The following is a 16,281-nucleotide window of genomic DNA, read 5'->3' on the forward strand; positions in this document are numbered from 1 at the left end:
GTATGAGTAGGCAAGATGTTGAGGTTCATGTGAGCTGGATAGAGCTCTTGTTACGGAAATTACAAGGGGAGCTGCTTTCAGTCCACAAGAAGGTAATGTTAGGGAAACACCCGTGATGCTAACTCAAATCAAACACTGTTCAATTTTACATTCGTTTCCTGTTCCTTGGGTATAATGTTGAAATTAAAGGCAGATTTTTTTAAATCCCCAGAATGAGGATACTGAAATACATTCTTTGTTGCTTGTACAGCAAGCAGGCGTTGTCACACAACCTGTTTCTCTACTTTATTTGCTGTGGAGCAGACACAAGTCTGGGGAAGATGAGGATGTAGCCGGGTGTGAGGAGAGGAGACGTCTAAATGTGCTCTGGGTGGTCCTGCAGGCACGTGATGAAATCCTGGATTGACTGACCCTCATAGCAGATCTTGTAGATGGTGGTAAATAATGGAAACCTAAAAGAAACACGTAGCCATTATCATTTTTTAAAGGTTCTATCAGTGTTTCCATTCCATGTATAATGGGGAAAACATTTTTGTTATTTTTTTACATTAAAAGTGGAAAAGTTTCTTTATGATTTTGAATTGGAGGTGCCTTTACTGGAAAAATCTATAGAGTAATTATGCAGAGCTAGGGGCAATTCTCAGGGGACAGCAGAGAAGAGCTGTTTTGGAGACACAGTTCTCATCTGGTGTCTTTTATTTACAAAACATCTTCAATTGTGTATCCTCTCTTTCCTCTGGTGTGCAAAATTCATGCATTATTTGCATTCATTACTGACATCTAGGAGACTCAAAAGAACAAAGGTATCTGATGATTTTCTTTTCCTGGCTTAAGGCTCTTTCCCTCTCACAAGCTTAGTCATGATGTGGTAAAAAATGGCTGAGTCCCCCGAATGACGCGGAGCCGCGTGCGTAACCAAGTGCAGTCACAGAGACACTTATTGGATCAGGCTCTGGTTTAAAGTTCGCCTCTTGCCAAAACGAGCTTTGCTTTTCTTTCTCATTTTTGAAAGATAATGACACTCAAATCTTCCATATCTGTTACAATTCTAATAGTTCTGTTGTTTTGGGGGGTTTTTTTTGGAAGTATTTATTTAGTGGTGTTGGACCCTCTAAAGGTACGAGCACCTTGGTCCCACTAATGTACGAGAGGGAATGGGATGGAGGGGAGTTTGGCTTGTGTGTAGTGTAAGCTGAGACAGACATTTCAAACTATAAATAATCTTACATCATCCCACACAATTAGAAGTGCTTTTTATCTCAGCAGGATTTGTGGCACTGAAGCATTGATACCAGCTCACGTTGCCTATTCAGTGCATATAAACAATTATCGTTTAGGACTGTGCTCCTGAATTTTATACTGAGACAACCTAGTTAACGTTTGTGCTGAGAGTGGCGTTGCTGCAAGCTGTGACAGTGATACACTGAGAACAAGAAACCCTCTGACCTACAGCCCGTGTTTGCAAGCTGACTGTGTGTACACCCTTCCATCCTGTGTGGAGGATGGGGATGTCCAGAGGCTCCTTTGGATTATTTCTTTGTTTCCTGTAGGTCTGTGGCTTGTTCCTCCTAACACTGTTTAGCTTTCCTCCCGTGCTACTGACAGTAGCAATGAGGAGTCAGGCGCAGCTGAGCTCTAGCTGTGGCTTAAGATGTAGGAAGCAGTAGGTGCAGAAATTAACAAGATAATTAAACACAAGTGCTGTTAAGGAGGCCATGAATCACTCGTAATTTGTTGTCGATTCGGTTGTTTTGGGTTTTTTTTTTTAAAGCACTTACTTATCAAACAGGTTTTTCTGTTTCAGAATCTTGTAGACTTCGGCAGAGGTCTGAGGACCTTGCAGCTTTTGCCCGTTCAGCATCTCGTTTTCCAGTTCCTCAATGGACTAGGAGAGAGGAGAGCGGTTACTGTGGTCGTGCCAGCGGTTATGGAGCAGGGGAAGCAGCGAGCAAAGCCTTTCTAAAGCACAGAAGGGCTTCTTGTTGCATTAAAGTATTTCAAAGGCGGCTTCCTTACTTTTCCTGTGCGAGCAAAGGCTTCCGCTACTTTTCTGTTGCGTCCCCCGTAGCAGGTGGTGATCAGGTCAGCGACGCCACAGCTCTCCAGAAAGGTGGCTATAGATACTGGCCCCTTGCAGAACATCTTGGCAAAGGCCACCATTTCCATGAGGCCCAGGCGTATAACCGCCGCCTTCGTGTTATCGCCGAAGTCCAGCCCGTCGCAGAACCCGGCTCCCACGGCTACGATGTTCTAAGCACGGGTTAGTGCCGAATACAGAGGAGGAAAGGAAACGGTCAGGTGAGAAGTGCTGCTCATCAGAGTACACTCAGCTTTAAGAAAACCCTACAAATCTGAGTTCACCATGTTGCCCAGAAGCAGGTGCCATTTCCAGTGGCCGCAAGGTCATGCTAGGGAGAAGGTGAGCAGCTAGCTACTGTCAAACAAGAGTAGCTGGCCTTCTAGAAGATTACCATGAAGTCTTTGCAGCTATTCCAGTGGGAAAAAAATCAAAGCAGCTCATTTAGTACAGCAATATTGCAATCACATAGCCTGCACACAATAATGTTTTGTTTTTCTGCTATTTCTGAGCTGGGACCTGAGGACCTTTTTATTTAAAATACCCCACAAGAGCTCATTCTTATTTTGTTTAAATTGTTCTAAAAACTTTTTAGCAAAGCAATGATTTCAAGAAGAGCAAAGATTGCCCCCAAAGCAGGAGCAACTCCTCTCGCCACTGTGCCTGTCCCCAGCTCCAGTCTGTGGCCAAAAGCAAAGCTTGGGGGTATTTGGCTTTGCACATAAAGAACCTTTTCTGTCTGTATGTAAGGTTAAACAGGACTGATTCTTTCCCAGCCAGTAATCCTCCCTCCTCCAAGGACAGGTGAGTTAGTGAAGCCCAAATGCATAAACATATAAAAAAGTACAACAGATCACAGGCTGGAGTTGCTTCCAGGATATTTAAGAAAGTCCAAATCTCACTTGCTGGAAATCTGGTGACTTTGGTATTGCTCTGGTATTGGGCAGTGCTGAACGCCGTGCAGGTGTGCTGCCAACACAGGGCATTGCTTCGGACACAAACCTTCTAGCAGGTTACTACTTGAACCATGGAAATAAGTTCTTAGTGGGCACTACTGTATGTAGTAAGTCTTTGTTCCATGTGCTTATGCTACAAAATCCAGTGGACTGAAGTCTGCCCTCAGAAGCCTCTGGTTTTGAAATGCTTTGCCAGCACTTACATTTTTAAGTAAGTTTTCTCTTTTTTAACAGATTGGGAAATTGGCACATGAACATGTTGTCTGTGCTCATACGGTGGCAGGAGTCATGTTAGACCCTGTGACTTACAGAAGGCTCAGGTGAGGACAGAATTTGTCCCTCATAAAAACATTTTGGTTAGAAATCACTCACTTTTAAGGCTCCACAAATCTCCACTGTGTCACAGTCAAGCACCACGGTGATCCTGAAATTGGGGGTCTGCATTAATTCTTTAAAGATCTCCCCTTGTTTTTCATCTTTGCACCCTGTGGGAAGGAAAGAAGGGAGGATGGATGGCAGCTAGAGCACTTCCACAGTGTTCCAGAGCACACCCAATTAACTGAAACCTACATAAGGCCCCAGTGACCACTTTGCTGTGACCGCTGAACCTGACCGGGTGGTGCTAAACAGGAGATGCGCTGGCTCCCACTGCTGGAAGCCAGTGTCAAATGTGTGCGAGTCCCAGGGCAGTGACCAACCACAGCTTAATGTCACCTAAAGAGCTCACACGTCGGCAACCCCTAACTCAGCTTTCTGCCCGAGGAAGCCGGTATGAGCACCGGCTCTGCCCAAGAGACGACTCACACGTCGCTTGGTGCAGCACAACGCTGTAATTGCTGCTCTGAAAAGTGTCTAATTGCGGTCTAATTGCTGAGTGTTACTGTGGGGTGCGAATGATTAATGCCCAATTAATTCCCAATTACAGGGAGATCCACAGATGATGAAGTTGAGCGTTGGCGGTGCTGCAGCATTTTTGTTACCAGCTTTACTGTGGTCACATGTGGTGTCTTTACAGCAGTAGCTGTAAAGGGCGTGGAGAGCTCTCAGCAATAGAGGGGCTGAGATCTGCCTTTATCCAGAGAGCCCCTGCCCAGCTGGGCAAAGACTTCTAAAAGGAGTTGTTTCTCTAGATTTTTGTAAGAGGCAGCTTGGTTGCCTTCAGGGATTGCTCAGCAGCAAGTTTCACTGCCCAAGGCACCAGCTCTGGTACCTGTGGGATTTCTGCCCCACCTCACAAGAAACTTTGGGTTTGTGTCTCGTTCTTAATAATTGATGTTGGTTGGCCATGTTACCTGGTCTCTTTTGAGGTGGCTCTTTCTGGGCTGTGTGGTTTACCTTGAGGACAAAAGCAAGAGGCAAAGCTCTTTGCACAGTGATCATCACAGCATGGCTTCACACCAGGCCAGCAGAAGTTAAATTCCCCCAAGAAAATGACTATTGGTCAACTCCCCTCATCGTGCCTAGTCCTCTTTGTGCTTAGCTGCTCTGTCAGCAAATGCCCAGCCAGTATGGTGTTCACTATTCTGGTAACTTTTGCAAGGAATGGTATTGCAGCAACAATTCTTTTTGCCTTACATAGCTATGGTAGGATGTAACTTTAATCTCTGCTGATTTACAATAGAATCAATGGGTTGTAAAAGCTACTGCATGAACTTTCCAAGTCAGGTCAGACCTGGTTCTAGGAGGATCTGGGGCTGCAGCCTAGCAAGCAGGCTGAGAGGGAGGAACAGAATGTTACTGGGGTTTTTGTTGTGGTTTGGGTTTGGAGTTTCATTTTTCAAACAAACAAATCTGAAGATGGAGAAATACACCTCAGGGAGCATGAGTACATGCAAGCTTCTGATTGCACTTCTCTACCTAGTCTGTATAGTGTGTCAGCTGAGCTCAGTGCTGAGCTTCACAGACACAGAAGGTGGCTCTTACCAGCTCCGACAGAAACAGGAATAATCTGTAATTTCTCAATGGATTAAATTAGCTCTCAGCGCTGAAACCCACTGTCAGTTTGGATCTGACCCTGCCAGCCCCAAACTCCCTGGAAGCCACACTGCCTCCTCGGGCTGAGCTCAGCAGGCACCCCACCACTCAGGAACAGCCCCCCACTACCTCCAGAGGTTGTGGGCAAAGTTAAACCCGAGCGAGCCACTCTGATTTGCCCTTTGTGATAGTTACCGATGGTGGTTTCACAGAACTTCTCATCAGCCACCTCCTTGGCGATGTTGGCCCCCATGAGCACGCTGATTTCGATGTTCAGCTTCTCTCGAATGAGGTCAGAGATCAGCTTCAGGCCATCGGGACCCTCGTCGATCCCCTGAATAGAAGAGGAACGTTAACGCCAAGGTGTTGGCACAGGAAAATGTCAGCCAGTAGCGTGCTGGTCAAGCAGAAAGCGACCTATTGCCTGCAGCTCTTGGCTTGCAATTGGAAAGATATGGGTCTGGTGTTCACTTGTATTAGCCTTTGATGTGAAGGTGCTGGCTTTGTACTCTGATAACTGCAAATTCAAGGCAAGCTGAGAGAGAAAAAGTAGCAGCAGTCAAGGTAACCCTGTCTTACATCCGGAGCTGCCATCCCAGGGCTTTCTTTGATGCTGTAGATTTCCACAAGTTAAGGCTCCTCTACTGCAGAACCAGGCTTTTAAATCAAGCCTACTAGCAGCAGCTTTTCTGCAAGATCCAAGTGTTAACCTGATTGCTTCACTGGTATTAAGGAGTATACTGAACAGTCTCAAAGGTTTTTTAAGCTAAAGAAAGAAGTAAATTTTGAGGAATTTCCTTCCTCTCCTCTGCATACTACTGCTTGGGAGAGAATTTCTATAGGAGGGGAAATGGGGTGAGGGGGAGCTGGTATTGAAGTCTGAAAACTTGAATTGCAGTTCGTTCATTAAAATTTAAATTGGATATTTCCTGCATTGCAAGTACTAGGAGAAGCAGGAGGCTATATTCCTGTGCCTTGCTGTTGGCTGTTAGCTTGAGATTCTCTTAAATATTAATTCCTTTTGAGAGTATGATAATCTGGTACCTCTAACCTTAAAAAGATTCATCCCTCAATCCAAGCTGAGGGTTGAAATCGCTTCAGTTCTGCAAACTCATTAGTGTTGTCGTGACGCTTTAATGCTGCCAAGAACAGCTTTAGCATGTACTTGGAAGAAGCACTTTGACCCAGCGTGCTCATCCCAGTTAAGAGTTAATGGAGGCTGTAGTCTGAGTATTTTTTCTGGCAGCAGGACCAGTTTAGGCAGCCCTCCCTCTGTCCATTTCCACCTCTGGGTTGGTCCAAGTGGGAACTGATCCAGGCTAAGGATGGCTGGCAAAGACTGTTACCCTCAGCCCGGCTGCGTTGCCCCATCCTTTTCCCACGAGCAGCAGAAGGAGGGCCAAGCTTTCCCTCTGGCAGGAAGAAACACCCACATTTATGCAGAGCACAGAGCTGAGGACTGGAGCTCTTGCCCTTAAGTTGAAGCTCTTTATTTACTCCGTAGAGATGGAGTCTTGAGGAGGGGACAACTTACCTTGATCAGGGAAATCCCGAATGCTCCGGCTTTTATCTTGCCCGTGATCTGCTCGCAGATTCGCCCGAGGAATTGATGTGGCAGAACAAACACTAAAATGTCTGCCCCGTTTGTCGCTTCGACCACGTCTGGTACAGCCACCTGGGACAAGAGGGACAACCGAAATGAGCCCGCTCGTGCCAGGTAGGAATCCTCCCGCCCTGCAAGATGCCAAAGCCCCTGAAGACACATTGCAAATCAATTGGGGTTTGCGGTGAGGCCTAGCTACTACCTCTTCATGCAAGCAGCTGTGTCTCTCTCCTGAAAGACCCAAAGCAGGATATCTATTTTAGGTTTGGATTTGGGGTTTAACTTGCCTCCATCCCAGCCCATGAGTGACCCCACGGTTCTGCTGGGCTGAGTGGCAGCACCAAGGAGCACAGGGATGAAGTGGTGTGGTGGGACAGCTGCTTCTGGCAGCCCTTAGTTCTCACAAGAACATTCCTGAGAGCTCCTCAGGTACAGGCCCTATCAAAAGGCCAAGATTGTTATCACATTTGGGGTGGGAGATGGGTTGGTTGGTTGGTTTAAACATATAGTAGCTTGAGCAATTAATGACACTCTTGATAACTGAGAGAGAGGAAGGTGTGAGGGTGTCTCCAGGCTTTACTTCAGCGAGCAGATTTCTGCTGGTAAAGCCTCAGACCTTGCTGTAGCCGGGATGAGGCTGATCACAAGTGATGACAAGCCTGTTGATCTGCTAGAGGGTTGTAAAAACAAGAGTCACAAGTCAGTTGTAGCCCAGGAGAGCCGCGTGCCAAGTTCAAGCCCCACGAGTGCAAATATGCAACCTCAGCACTAAATGGAGCACTAAATATAACTGTTCTCCAAGCAGGGAGACCCACCACGTGCGGCCTCTTAACTTCCTTCTACAAGCAGTGCTGCTTCCTTTCGTTCACAAACCAGTGGCACTGGGCAAACTCTCAATCAGCCAAAACCAGCCCTTCACCTTGCTTCAGTGGCAAGAAATCATCTGAGCTGATTAATTTAGGCAGGGATGCCTAACTTGGCATTTTAAACATGCGTGGAAATGAAATGCAATATATTTTTGGTGGGATTCACAGGATTATTAATTGTAGCAGCGTGTTGCTATCCTGAAATCACCAAAATCACATGAAATCATGAGCCAACAGCTCGTTATTCATCTCCCTGTAAGGCACAGCAGTTAGCTGTGCTGTTGATTTCTTATTTAAGAAGAAGGGAGATCAGTAGCTTTCCTTTCCCCCCACCCCAGCAGATGTGGTGGGTTTGAAATGTCTCAGCTCTGTGTAGACACATTTCTGCCTGCCATTTCTAGGTTACAGTGATCCCTGCCAGAGAGGCGGGTGGTGCCTGCCAGCACCCGACACGGCTGGGTCTTTGAAGTTGTGGGTGACAAAGGGGACAAGCAGAAGTCACAGGAGTGAGATACATTCCGGTGAGTTATTGGTGTCAGAGTCAGTTAGGTGGCAAAGCAGAACAAAGCAGTGAGCTACTTCCCAGTTTTCATTTTGCCAGGTGGTGCCTCCCTTATAAAAAATAAAAATATTTCAGTGATAATCTTGTTTTTCCAACTTACCACATTTTTGGGTATCTTGTACCCAGGCAGATATTTAACGTTTTCATGTTCCTGGTTGATTATTTCTGAGAGTTTTCTTCCACTGATGATCTCTTCAAATACCCACATCTTGACTGTAGGATCAAATCTGTTGGAATTCTGGACATTTTTGCCAATGATTCTTGCTATGGCTGATCCCCTTTAAAAAGAAAGAAAATAAAAAAGAGATTATTAATAGGAAACAAATAGTTTTATTGTGAATTGGAAACACAAACTACTCTAAATATGATAACTGTTACAAGGCTTGTGGTACAAAGTCATCCAGGTGTGCTTTCTGCATTTGTCAGGCAGCTTTACCACTGCTGTCCTCCAAAACCCCCTCAGTTTAAAACCCCAGAAAGCAGAACCAGAGAAAACATAACCATACTGAGGGATCTGAAGTCACATCAGAGATTACAGAGTGTGCTGCACCATCAACAGCACTGAAAATACAGCATCTGGGATTAAAATCTCTCTTGCTCCTCGGATAATTCTTTTTTCCTGAAGACCAACAAATGTGGAACAATCCAGGTGGCAAAGGGGTGCTGAGTGATCTCAGACAGGCTCTGTGCATCTCGTCTAAACTAGGTGCATCCCACTTTCCTACCAATAGCCAAACGGTTGCAATAAGGGGTTTATGTAAGAGCTACACCTCAGAAATTGTTCTTGTCTTATTTAAGAAAAAATAGATCTTCAACCCAATGGTTTCTCTTTATCCATTGTTCTAATTAGCACGTTAACTGGATCTGTGATAGTTGTAGCCTGAGGACATTCAACCACCTGGTTTACTCATCTTCAGCCTTGCTGAGCATTTTTTAATCTCAGTTCAGCCCGTAATTTTATTCCCCCATCACCTCTGCAGCCTTGCAAACATTCACTTATTGGCAAGAGAGAATGAAAAACCCTGCAGAAAACACTGGACGCGTTGCTTAGTGCTCTTTAAATTATATGGGGAGGAGAGGTGATTATTTTTCCTCCTCTGTTTCCTCTTTCTGTTTTATGGCTACTTTAATTGCTTGGGTACTGGCCATTTCCCTAACAGAGCAGAAAGAGGAGCTCCAGTTGCAACTTCTTGTCCTCTGACCCACTCATAACGCACCTACAATGAGGAACATGAACCGGATTTGGATGTGGCACCATTTCTGGACCTGATAAAGGTCTTGAGTATATCCAAGACGAAGTCCAGGTAGGTCTGTGCTGTCAGTGGTTCAAAGGGAAACCACGTTGCAACTGGCTCTCCTTGGCTCGACCACGTTTTTGATGTAGCAGGATTGCACAAGGCTGAATTGCTCAATAAGTAATAAAAACATAAGGGCTACGTCTTAATCTTTAATGATAAAGAAATCCTACTGAGATCAGGTTTTGTTTGGCTCAGTTGTATGCTCTAACCTGAGATGCTGTAAGGATTTGGGTGTTTGTCTGGTTGGGTTGGGTTTGCTTTGGGTTTGTTTCCTTCATTAAAGGTTTGGTTTGGTCTTTAGGGAAATGTTTTAGGGGTGAACCTTTACTATAACAGTTCTCCTTTTCTAAAAAGTCATACAGTCCTGTCATAGATTCAGATTATCTTTAAAATTACTTATATTCCAGCTCTCTTCCCCCCTTACCAACAGAGATCAAGGCCTGAGCTGAGCTTGATTCGTGGCTCAATGCAAGAAATGCACATTAAGTAGAAAAATTAATTTTATGGATAAACCCAAGACCTACATTCGTTGTCTGGGTTGTGCCAGAGACTCCGACCAGAGGCTACAAGCCTCTGCTCTACTTTGTTCATTTAAAATTCAGGCACATCTGATCAGCCTTGGGAAGAAGCATTGCTTGTTCAGTGTTGGGCACGCTGCACAGGCCTGGGAGAAGAGGGCTCCTTGGGCAAACAAAACCAAGGATGCTCACATGTAAAGACTGACGGGGTTTTAGTTCCTCCAAAACTCAAAGTACTGAAGAACAGTAGAAGAAATCCACTCTTTTTAGAGAGTTTTTAGAAGTGAAAACTGCCAATTGGTCTTTCTCCCCACCCCAGTTACGTTAATTCCTGTTGGAAGTTATTTACATGTTGCTAAGAAGACAAAAGCTTTTATCTGGGGATTTCCTATCAGTACTCTGAGAAAGCTTTGATGTACAATGACTCAAATACAACCCATGATTTACATATGTGAATATGAGAATGTTTGTGGCATACATCAGCTGTGACAAAAAATACAGCTTAGCAGACCCAGCCAGTCCCTTCCCTGTACAACACGCTGTCAGATGGACTTACGTTTTCCCAAGGAGCTCTTAAGGACCTCAGCAGTTGCAGGGCTCTTCCCTTCCCCAACCAGCCCATCCCAGGACTTTGCTCTCTTCCCATTGGATCATCCTCAGGTTTAACCTAAGTCACTCTTGCTAAAGTTTAAGTCGATTTCTATTCTGGATGGGTGGAATATTGTTTGTTCTCTTTTAGATGCTTGAAGATTGAATCACAGAATCGTTTAGGTTGGTCTAACATTACCCTCACACTGCCAAATCCACAACTGAACCCTGTCCCTCAGCACCACATCTACATGTCTTTTAAATACCTCCAGGGATGGTGACTCAGCCACTTCCCTGGCCAACCTATTTTAGTTCCTGACCTACCCTTTGGGTGAAGAAATGGTTCCTAATATCCAATCTAAACCTCCCCTGGCACCACTCGAGGCCATTTCCTCTTGTCCTATCACTTGTTACTTGGAGAAGTGTCTGGCACCTACCTGGCTACATCCTCCTTTCAGGTAGTTGTAGAGAGTGATAAGGTCTCCCCTCAGCCTCCTCCTCTCCAGGCTAAGCCATCCCATGTCCCTCAGCCACTCCTCATCAGACTTGTGCTCCAGACCCTTCACCAGCTTCGCTGCCCTTCTCTGGACACACTCCAGCACCTCAGTGTCTTTTTGTAGTGAGGGGACCAAAGCTGAACACAGCACTTGAGGTGTGGCCTCCCCAGTGCCGAGTTCAGGGGACGATCACTGCCCTGGTCCCACTGGCCACACCATTCCTGACACCAACCAGGATGCTGTTGGCCTTCTTGGCCACTGGGCACACTGCTGGCTCACATTCAGTCCGCTGTTGACCAACACCCCTGGTCCTTTTCTGATGGGCAGCTTTTCAGCAGCTCTTCCCAAGCCTGCAGTGCTGCCTGGGGCTGTTGTGAGGCAAGTGCAGGACTAGGCACTGAGCCTGGTTGACCCTCATACAGTTGACCTTGACCCATCAAAGCAGCCTGCCCAAATCCCTCTGTAGCACCTTCCCGGGCTCGAGCAGATCAACACTCCAATCCAACTTGGTGTTGTCTGCAAACTGACTGAGGGTGCACTTGATCCCCCTTGCCTAGATCACTGATAAAGACATTAAAGAGAACTGGCCCCCAGTATTGAGCCCCAGGGAACACCACTTGTGACTGGCCACCAACTGGATTTAGCTCCATTCACCGCAACATCCAGACAGTTTTCTACCCAATGAAGAATACGACTGTCCAAGCCATCAGCAGCCCATTTCTCCAGGGGAATGCTGTGAGAAATAGTGTCAAGGGCTTTAGTAAAGTGCAGGCAGACAACATCCACAGCCTGTACCTCATCCACTAGGTGGGTCACCTTGTCATAGGAGATCAGGTCAGTCCAGCAGGACCTGCCTTTCATAAATCCACGATGAATGGGCCTGATCACCTGGTTGTCCTGTATGTGCCATATGATGGCACTCAAGCTGATCTGCTCCATGACTTCCCCAGCACTGAGGTCAGCCTGCCAGGTCAGTAGTTCCTCAGATTGTCTTCTGCCCTTCTTCTAGACGGGCATCACATTTGCTAGCTTTCATGCAACCAGGACCAATACTAAATGATGGAACGTGGCTTGGTGAGCACTTAAAGACTGAGGCAAAGATAATAATGTCTTCTTTCAGTCTCTTAACCAACCACCCTGAATTTTTTAAATGATGGTATTGGTCAGGTTGGAAGGGACCATGAGAGGTCTCCAAAGTAGGACCAACACTGAGTTCGGATCGGTTGCTCAAGCCTTTGTTCAGCCAAGTCTTGAAAACTCTCCAAGGCCCACCTTCTCTCTGGGCAACCTGCCCCAATGCCCTAATTATTCTCATAGGGCTGGGGTGTTTTATCTCTCCTGTCTTTTTATATTGAGTCAGAACATCCTATGATTGAATTTATGACCCCTAGCTCCTGTTTTGCTTCCATGTACCTCCATGAAAAGTCTGTCCATCTTGCCATGCTGGAGACAAGGACCTAGTTTAACCTGGATCTTCACTGAGGACTCCAGAGTCCAAACGAATCTAAGAAGATTGGGGGAGCTTTTGGATTCTGAAGGGCCAGACAGTGAACTGAACCTCTGTTTTTAAAAACAGGTAACTGAACCATGGTTGATGCAAACACAAACCGTCTTGCACCTGGCTGGCAACCACGAAATGCTGTGCAGCACTTAACTTGGCTTAACCACATCACTCGCGAGCCTCCTGGCAGTGTTGACTTAGTCCCTGTGACCTGCTGAACTTCTGCAGCTGACATAAGCTATTGCAACATGCTGTGTCACATGTCAACCACGTCTCTGAGCTGCAGGAAAGACTCCAGAGCAGTTATCTGAACTGTCACCCAAATATTCAGGAGGAACATAAGAAAAAAATACTCAACAGTGTGGCTTTGTATTTCTGTGTTATGCTGAGACAACCTGTTCTGCCACAGAGCCTAGGAACTGCTGGGATTTAAATACCAGAGCAGAACGTTTACCTCTTCCCCAAAGAATTTACAGTCTTCATATATGGTAAGGAGCAAGAGATGGCCCCAGATGGGCAGGCAGTATGAGTAAGTAGATAGTATTGAACGGGCTGGGCCCTCTGTATCTCCATGGTGTAACTCTAAGTTTGTAGGTACTCAATGTGAAAAAAGAGGAGTCCCTAAAGCACAGATCTGAAGGAAGACAGCTAAGTGGCTTTGAGGAAGATCTTATGGCAGGAGACAACCTGGGAAAGGCAGGACCTACTTGCCTGAGGATACAGCAAGAGATAATGCAGAGTGTCGCTCCGGGCTGACTAAAGGTAAAAGCTGACTCCCAGATGTGCAGCCACAGCTTTTGAGGGTCTTGGAAGGGATAATAAGCTGTCTGAATGGGCTTGTGATGGGACATGAAACCTGGAATGACACGGTGAAGGGGGCAGCTGGGGAAATGCTGGTGCAGAAATGACAGGGCAGGACCACATCCATCAGGGCGAGAGAAAGCTGGACACATGATGATGAGTTCTTGGAGAAGACTTAGTTGTGCAGTTACATGTGAAAGGCTGTATCTGAGACAAGCCATGCCCAAGGAGCCTGTGGTCTGGAAAGAGTGTGCGTGTGGGGGCTCAGAAGGCAGAGGAATGGTTGTGCAAGGCCGGAAGGCAAAGAGCCGTGTTTTAACTGTGCTGTGTTGTCAGCAACTCACAAGCAACCACTCCCTCACCTATTGATTGGATTTTGGCATTTGCTCCCACTTAGCTGTCAGATGCTTTCAAAAATCTTAAGGAGCTTGCCCTGGGTGTAGAAAAACAGCCCACAGAACTACCTGGAGGCTGCGTTTGCTAATCCTTAGCACACGCACATGCATCTTGTTCTCTCTGTGCTCAGCTTACATAAAGAGTAAGGAAAGTGAGCTGTGAAGTCCAGTGAGATGGGGTCTGTCAGCCCTGAGGAGCTCCCTGCTTTCATCCAGGCTGGGGAGGACCGAGCAGTAGCAGACATATTCTTATGATAAGAGATAAGGATAAATGAGGGACCTGACCGCAGTGCTTGTCGAAGGTTGCATCTGCACCAGGATGAAGCTGACCTGCTGAGGAGGCTGGAAGGGAAAAGGTGCCGCCAGGAAGTCGTGGCTTTCACTGAAGCCTGTGCCCCAGTTCCTTCAAAGGAATACAAACGGCACCGCAGCTCTCCTCACTACTCAGGGCTTACGTTCGCGCTGCCTGGGCCCTGCCGCAGGCACACAGCGCTGATGCTCCCGGAACCTCGCCGCCCTGTCACCGGGCTTTAAATGGCTCATACACCTCAGCGATGAGGACCTCGCGTCCTTCCAGCACTCGCTGGCTGGTGCATCCCTCAGGGCCGACGGTCCCTGCTGCCCACGGAGCCCACAGGGCTCAGGCAGGGCAAGATGGGGATCGGGGCCGCGGTTTCAGGACCATGGAGACCCTCCGCCGCCCGTCCGTCCTCCCCGCCCGGCTCCTCCCGGCCCCCGCCGCTCCCCGCGCCGGACCTGTTGCAGAGCCCCCGGCAGCGGTGGCGGGGGGAGCCGGCCCGGGGCACGGCGGTCCCGGCACGGCACGGCACGGCACGGCGGTCCCGGCACGCCGCTCCGCTGCCGGGGGTAGAAAACAGGGAAGGAACGGGAAAAGGGGGAAAAAAAGAAGGAAAGCCGTAGGGGGAAGAAAGGGCTGTGTGGGGGAGGGAGGAGGGCAGAGGGGAGGCGGGGGAGGGAAGGTGCCCCCCCGCGCTGCGGCACTCACCAGTTCCCCGAGCCGACGATGCAGACGCGGAGCGGCGACATGCTGCGGGCTGCCCTCCCGCCCGGCGGTACTGCCGGCGGCTCGGCTCGGCTCTCCGCTCCTCTCCTCTCCTCAGCCCGGCTGCCAGCACCGCCCCTGCCGGCCCGGCCCCCGGCGCCTGCGGGAGAGACAGGCGTGAGCGGGCGGCGGCCCCGGGGGCAGTGCCAGCCCCCCGGCCCCGCCCGCAGCACCACCGGCTTTGCTGCCTGCCTCGGTCTTTGCCCCTTTTGCTGCCCTACTGAGCCCGGGGGGATTCGGTGCCCCAACCGGGGAACGGGGAAGGTGATGCCTTCTCCGAAATTCTCGGGAATGAGGACCTGCGCGGGGAGGGAGGCGGCACTTCCCGCGGTGTGGGACCTGCCTGCCCATCGGCAGGACTTCTGCGGGGTGGGTAAGGTGTAGGAGTTTGGGAGGGATACAGGGCAGTGAGAAACACCTCGAGGTCCCACCCGTCTTGCCAAGCACACACGGCAGCTTAAATTCTCCGACGGCTGAGGAGCACGCCAGAGGGAGGAAGGTTACGAGTGCAGATCCACATTCAGCCAATAAACCATGAGTTATAGCACAGTTCTTAATGTAGGGCATCACATGAAAGATACCTGCAAGGAAGGATGAAACCTTCCAGTGGAGGGCTACGAAGATGATTTAGGGCCTGGAGCATCTTCCCTACAAGGAAAGGCTGAATGAACTGGGACTGTTCAGCCTTGAGAAGACTGAGAGGGGATCTGATTAATGTTTATAAATAACTGAAGTGCAAGACACAGGGGGAAACAGCCAACATCTTTTCAGTGGTCTGTGGGGACAGGACAAGGGGCAATGGCTGCAAGTTGGAGCATATGAAGTTCTGCACGAATATGTGAAACTTCATGGTGAGGGTGAAGTGGAGCACTGGAACAGGCTGCCCAGGGGAGTTGTGGAGTCTCCTTCTCTGCAGATATTCAAGACCCATCTGGATGCCTCCCTGTGTGACCTGTTCTAGGGAACCTGCTTTGGCAGGAGGGTTGGACTCAATAATCTCTGGAGGGCCCTTCCAACCCCTACAATTCTGTGTGAATCTGTGAAACAGAGTGTCATGCCCTTCATGGGTTATCCATGCACAATGCCTTACAAATTCCCACATTGTACCTCTCAGCCCTCCACTGCACCCTGTCTCCTCTTCCAAGCAGCCTTTTCTCTCAGTTTTGAGCCAAAGACCTTCATTTGCCTCCCTTCCTGCTGTGCTTGTGCTCCTGCTCCCCCCTTCCTGCCCTGCCCAGGCTCCCTGCCCCACTGGGGGCTGTAGGCTCAGCAGTGACCACACCTCCTGCCCTCGCACCAGGTCTGGCTCGGTGGGTTTCTGGCTCCATGTGATGGGGATGCCTGAACCAGTGATGCATAGAGGGAGGCTGGCTGCCAGCGCTTCAGAAGCCCGTGGGTGTTTCTGGAGGTACACATATGCTCAGCTCGCCTGCTGTCGGCTTCTTTGGCTGAGCTGGTTGGTGCATCCTGACAGCGGTGAGAGTATTTGGGGACACAGCAAACAGAGTAGGGCAGAATCCTGCAAAACATCTTGAGAAAATGACCGAGATTTGTTCCTGAAAAGTGTAGCTGGGGCCCTGAG

At 48.4% G+C, this 16,281-nt stretch overlaps 1 protein-coding gene across 1 annotated transcript; it reads right to left on the reverse strand.

Annotated features, from left to right (window-relative positions):
* Positions 1 to 321: 321 nt before the first annotated feature.
* Positions 322 to 14,683, reverse strand: LOC311192516 (glycerol-3-phosphate dehydrogenase [NAD(+)], cytoplasmic-like; the record flags this gene model as incomplete). The annotated part of the gene is made up of 8 exons (XM_084265025.1): positions 322 to 452; positions 1,779 to 1,885; positions 2,017 to 2,250; positions 3,406 to 3,518; positions 5,203 to 5,341; positions 6,542 to 6,682; positions 8,139 to 8,316; positions 14,643 to 14,683. The coding sequence occupies 8 exons, from the start codon at positions 14,681 to 14,683 to the stop codon at positions 356 to 358; spliced, it is 1,050 nt and encodes a 349-aa protein (XP_084121151.1). The 3' UTR covers positions 322 to 355.
* Positions 14,684 to 16,281: the final 1,598 nt, after the last annotated feature.

The sequence above is a fragment of the Gallinula chloropus genome (genome assembly GCF_964237585.1).
Source record: "Gallinula chloropus genome assembly, chromosome: 5".
Classification (NCBI taxonomy): Eukaryota; Metazoa; Chordata; class Aves; order Gruiformes; family Rallidae; genus Gallinula; species Gallinula chloropus.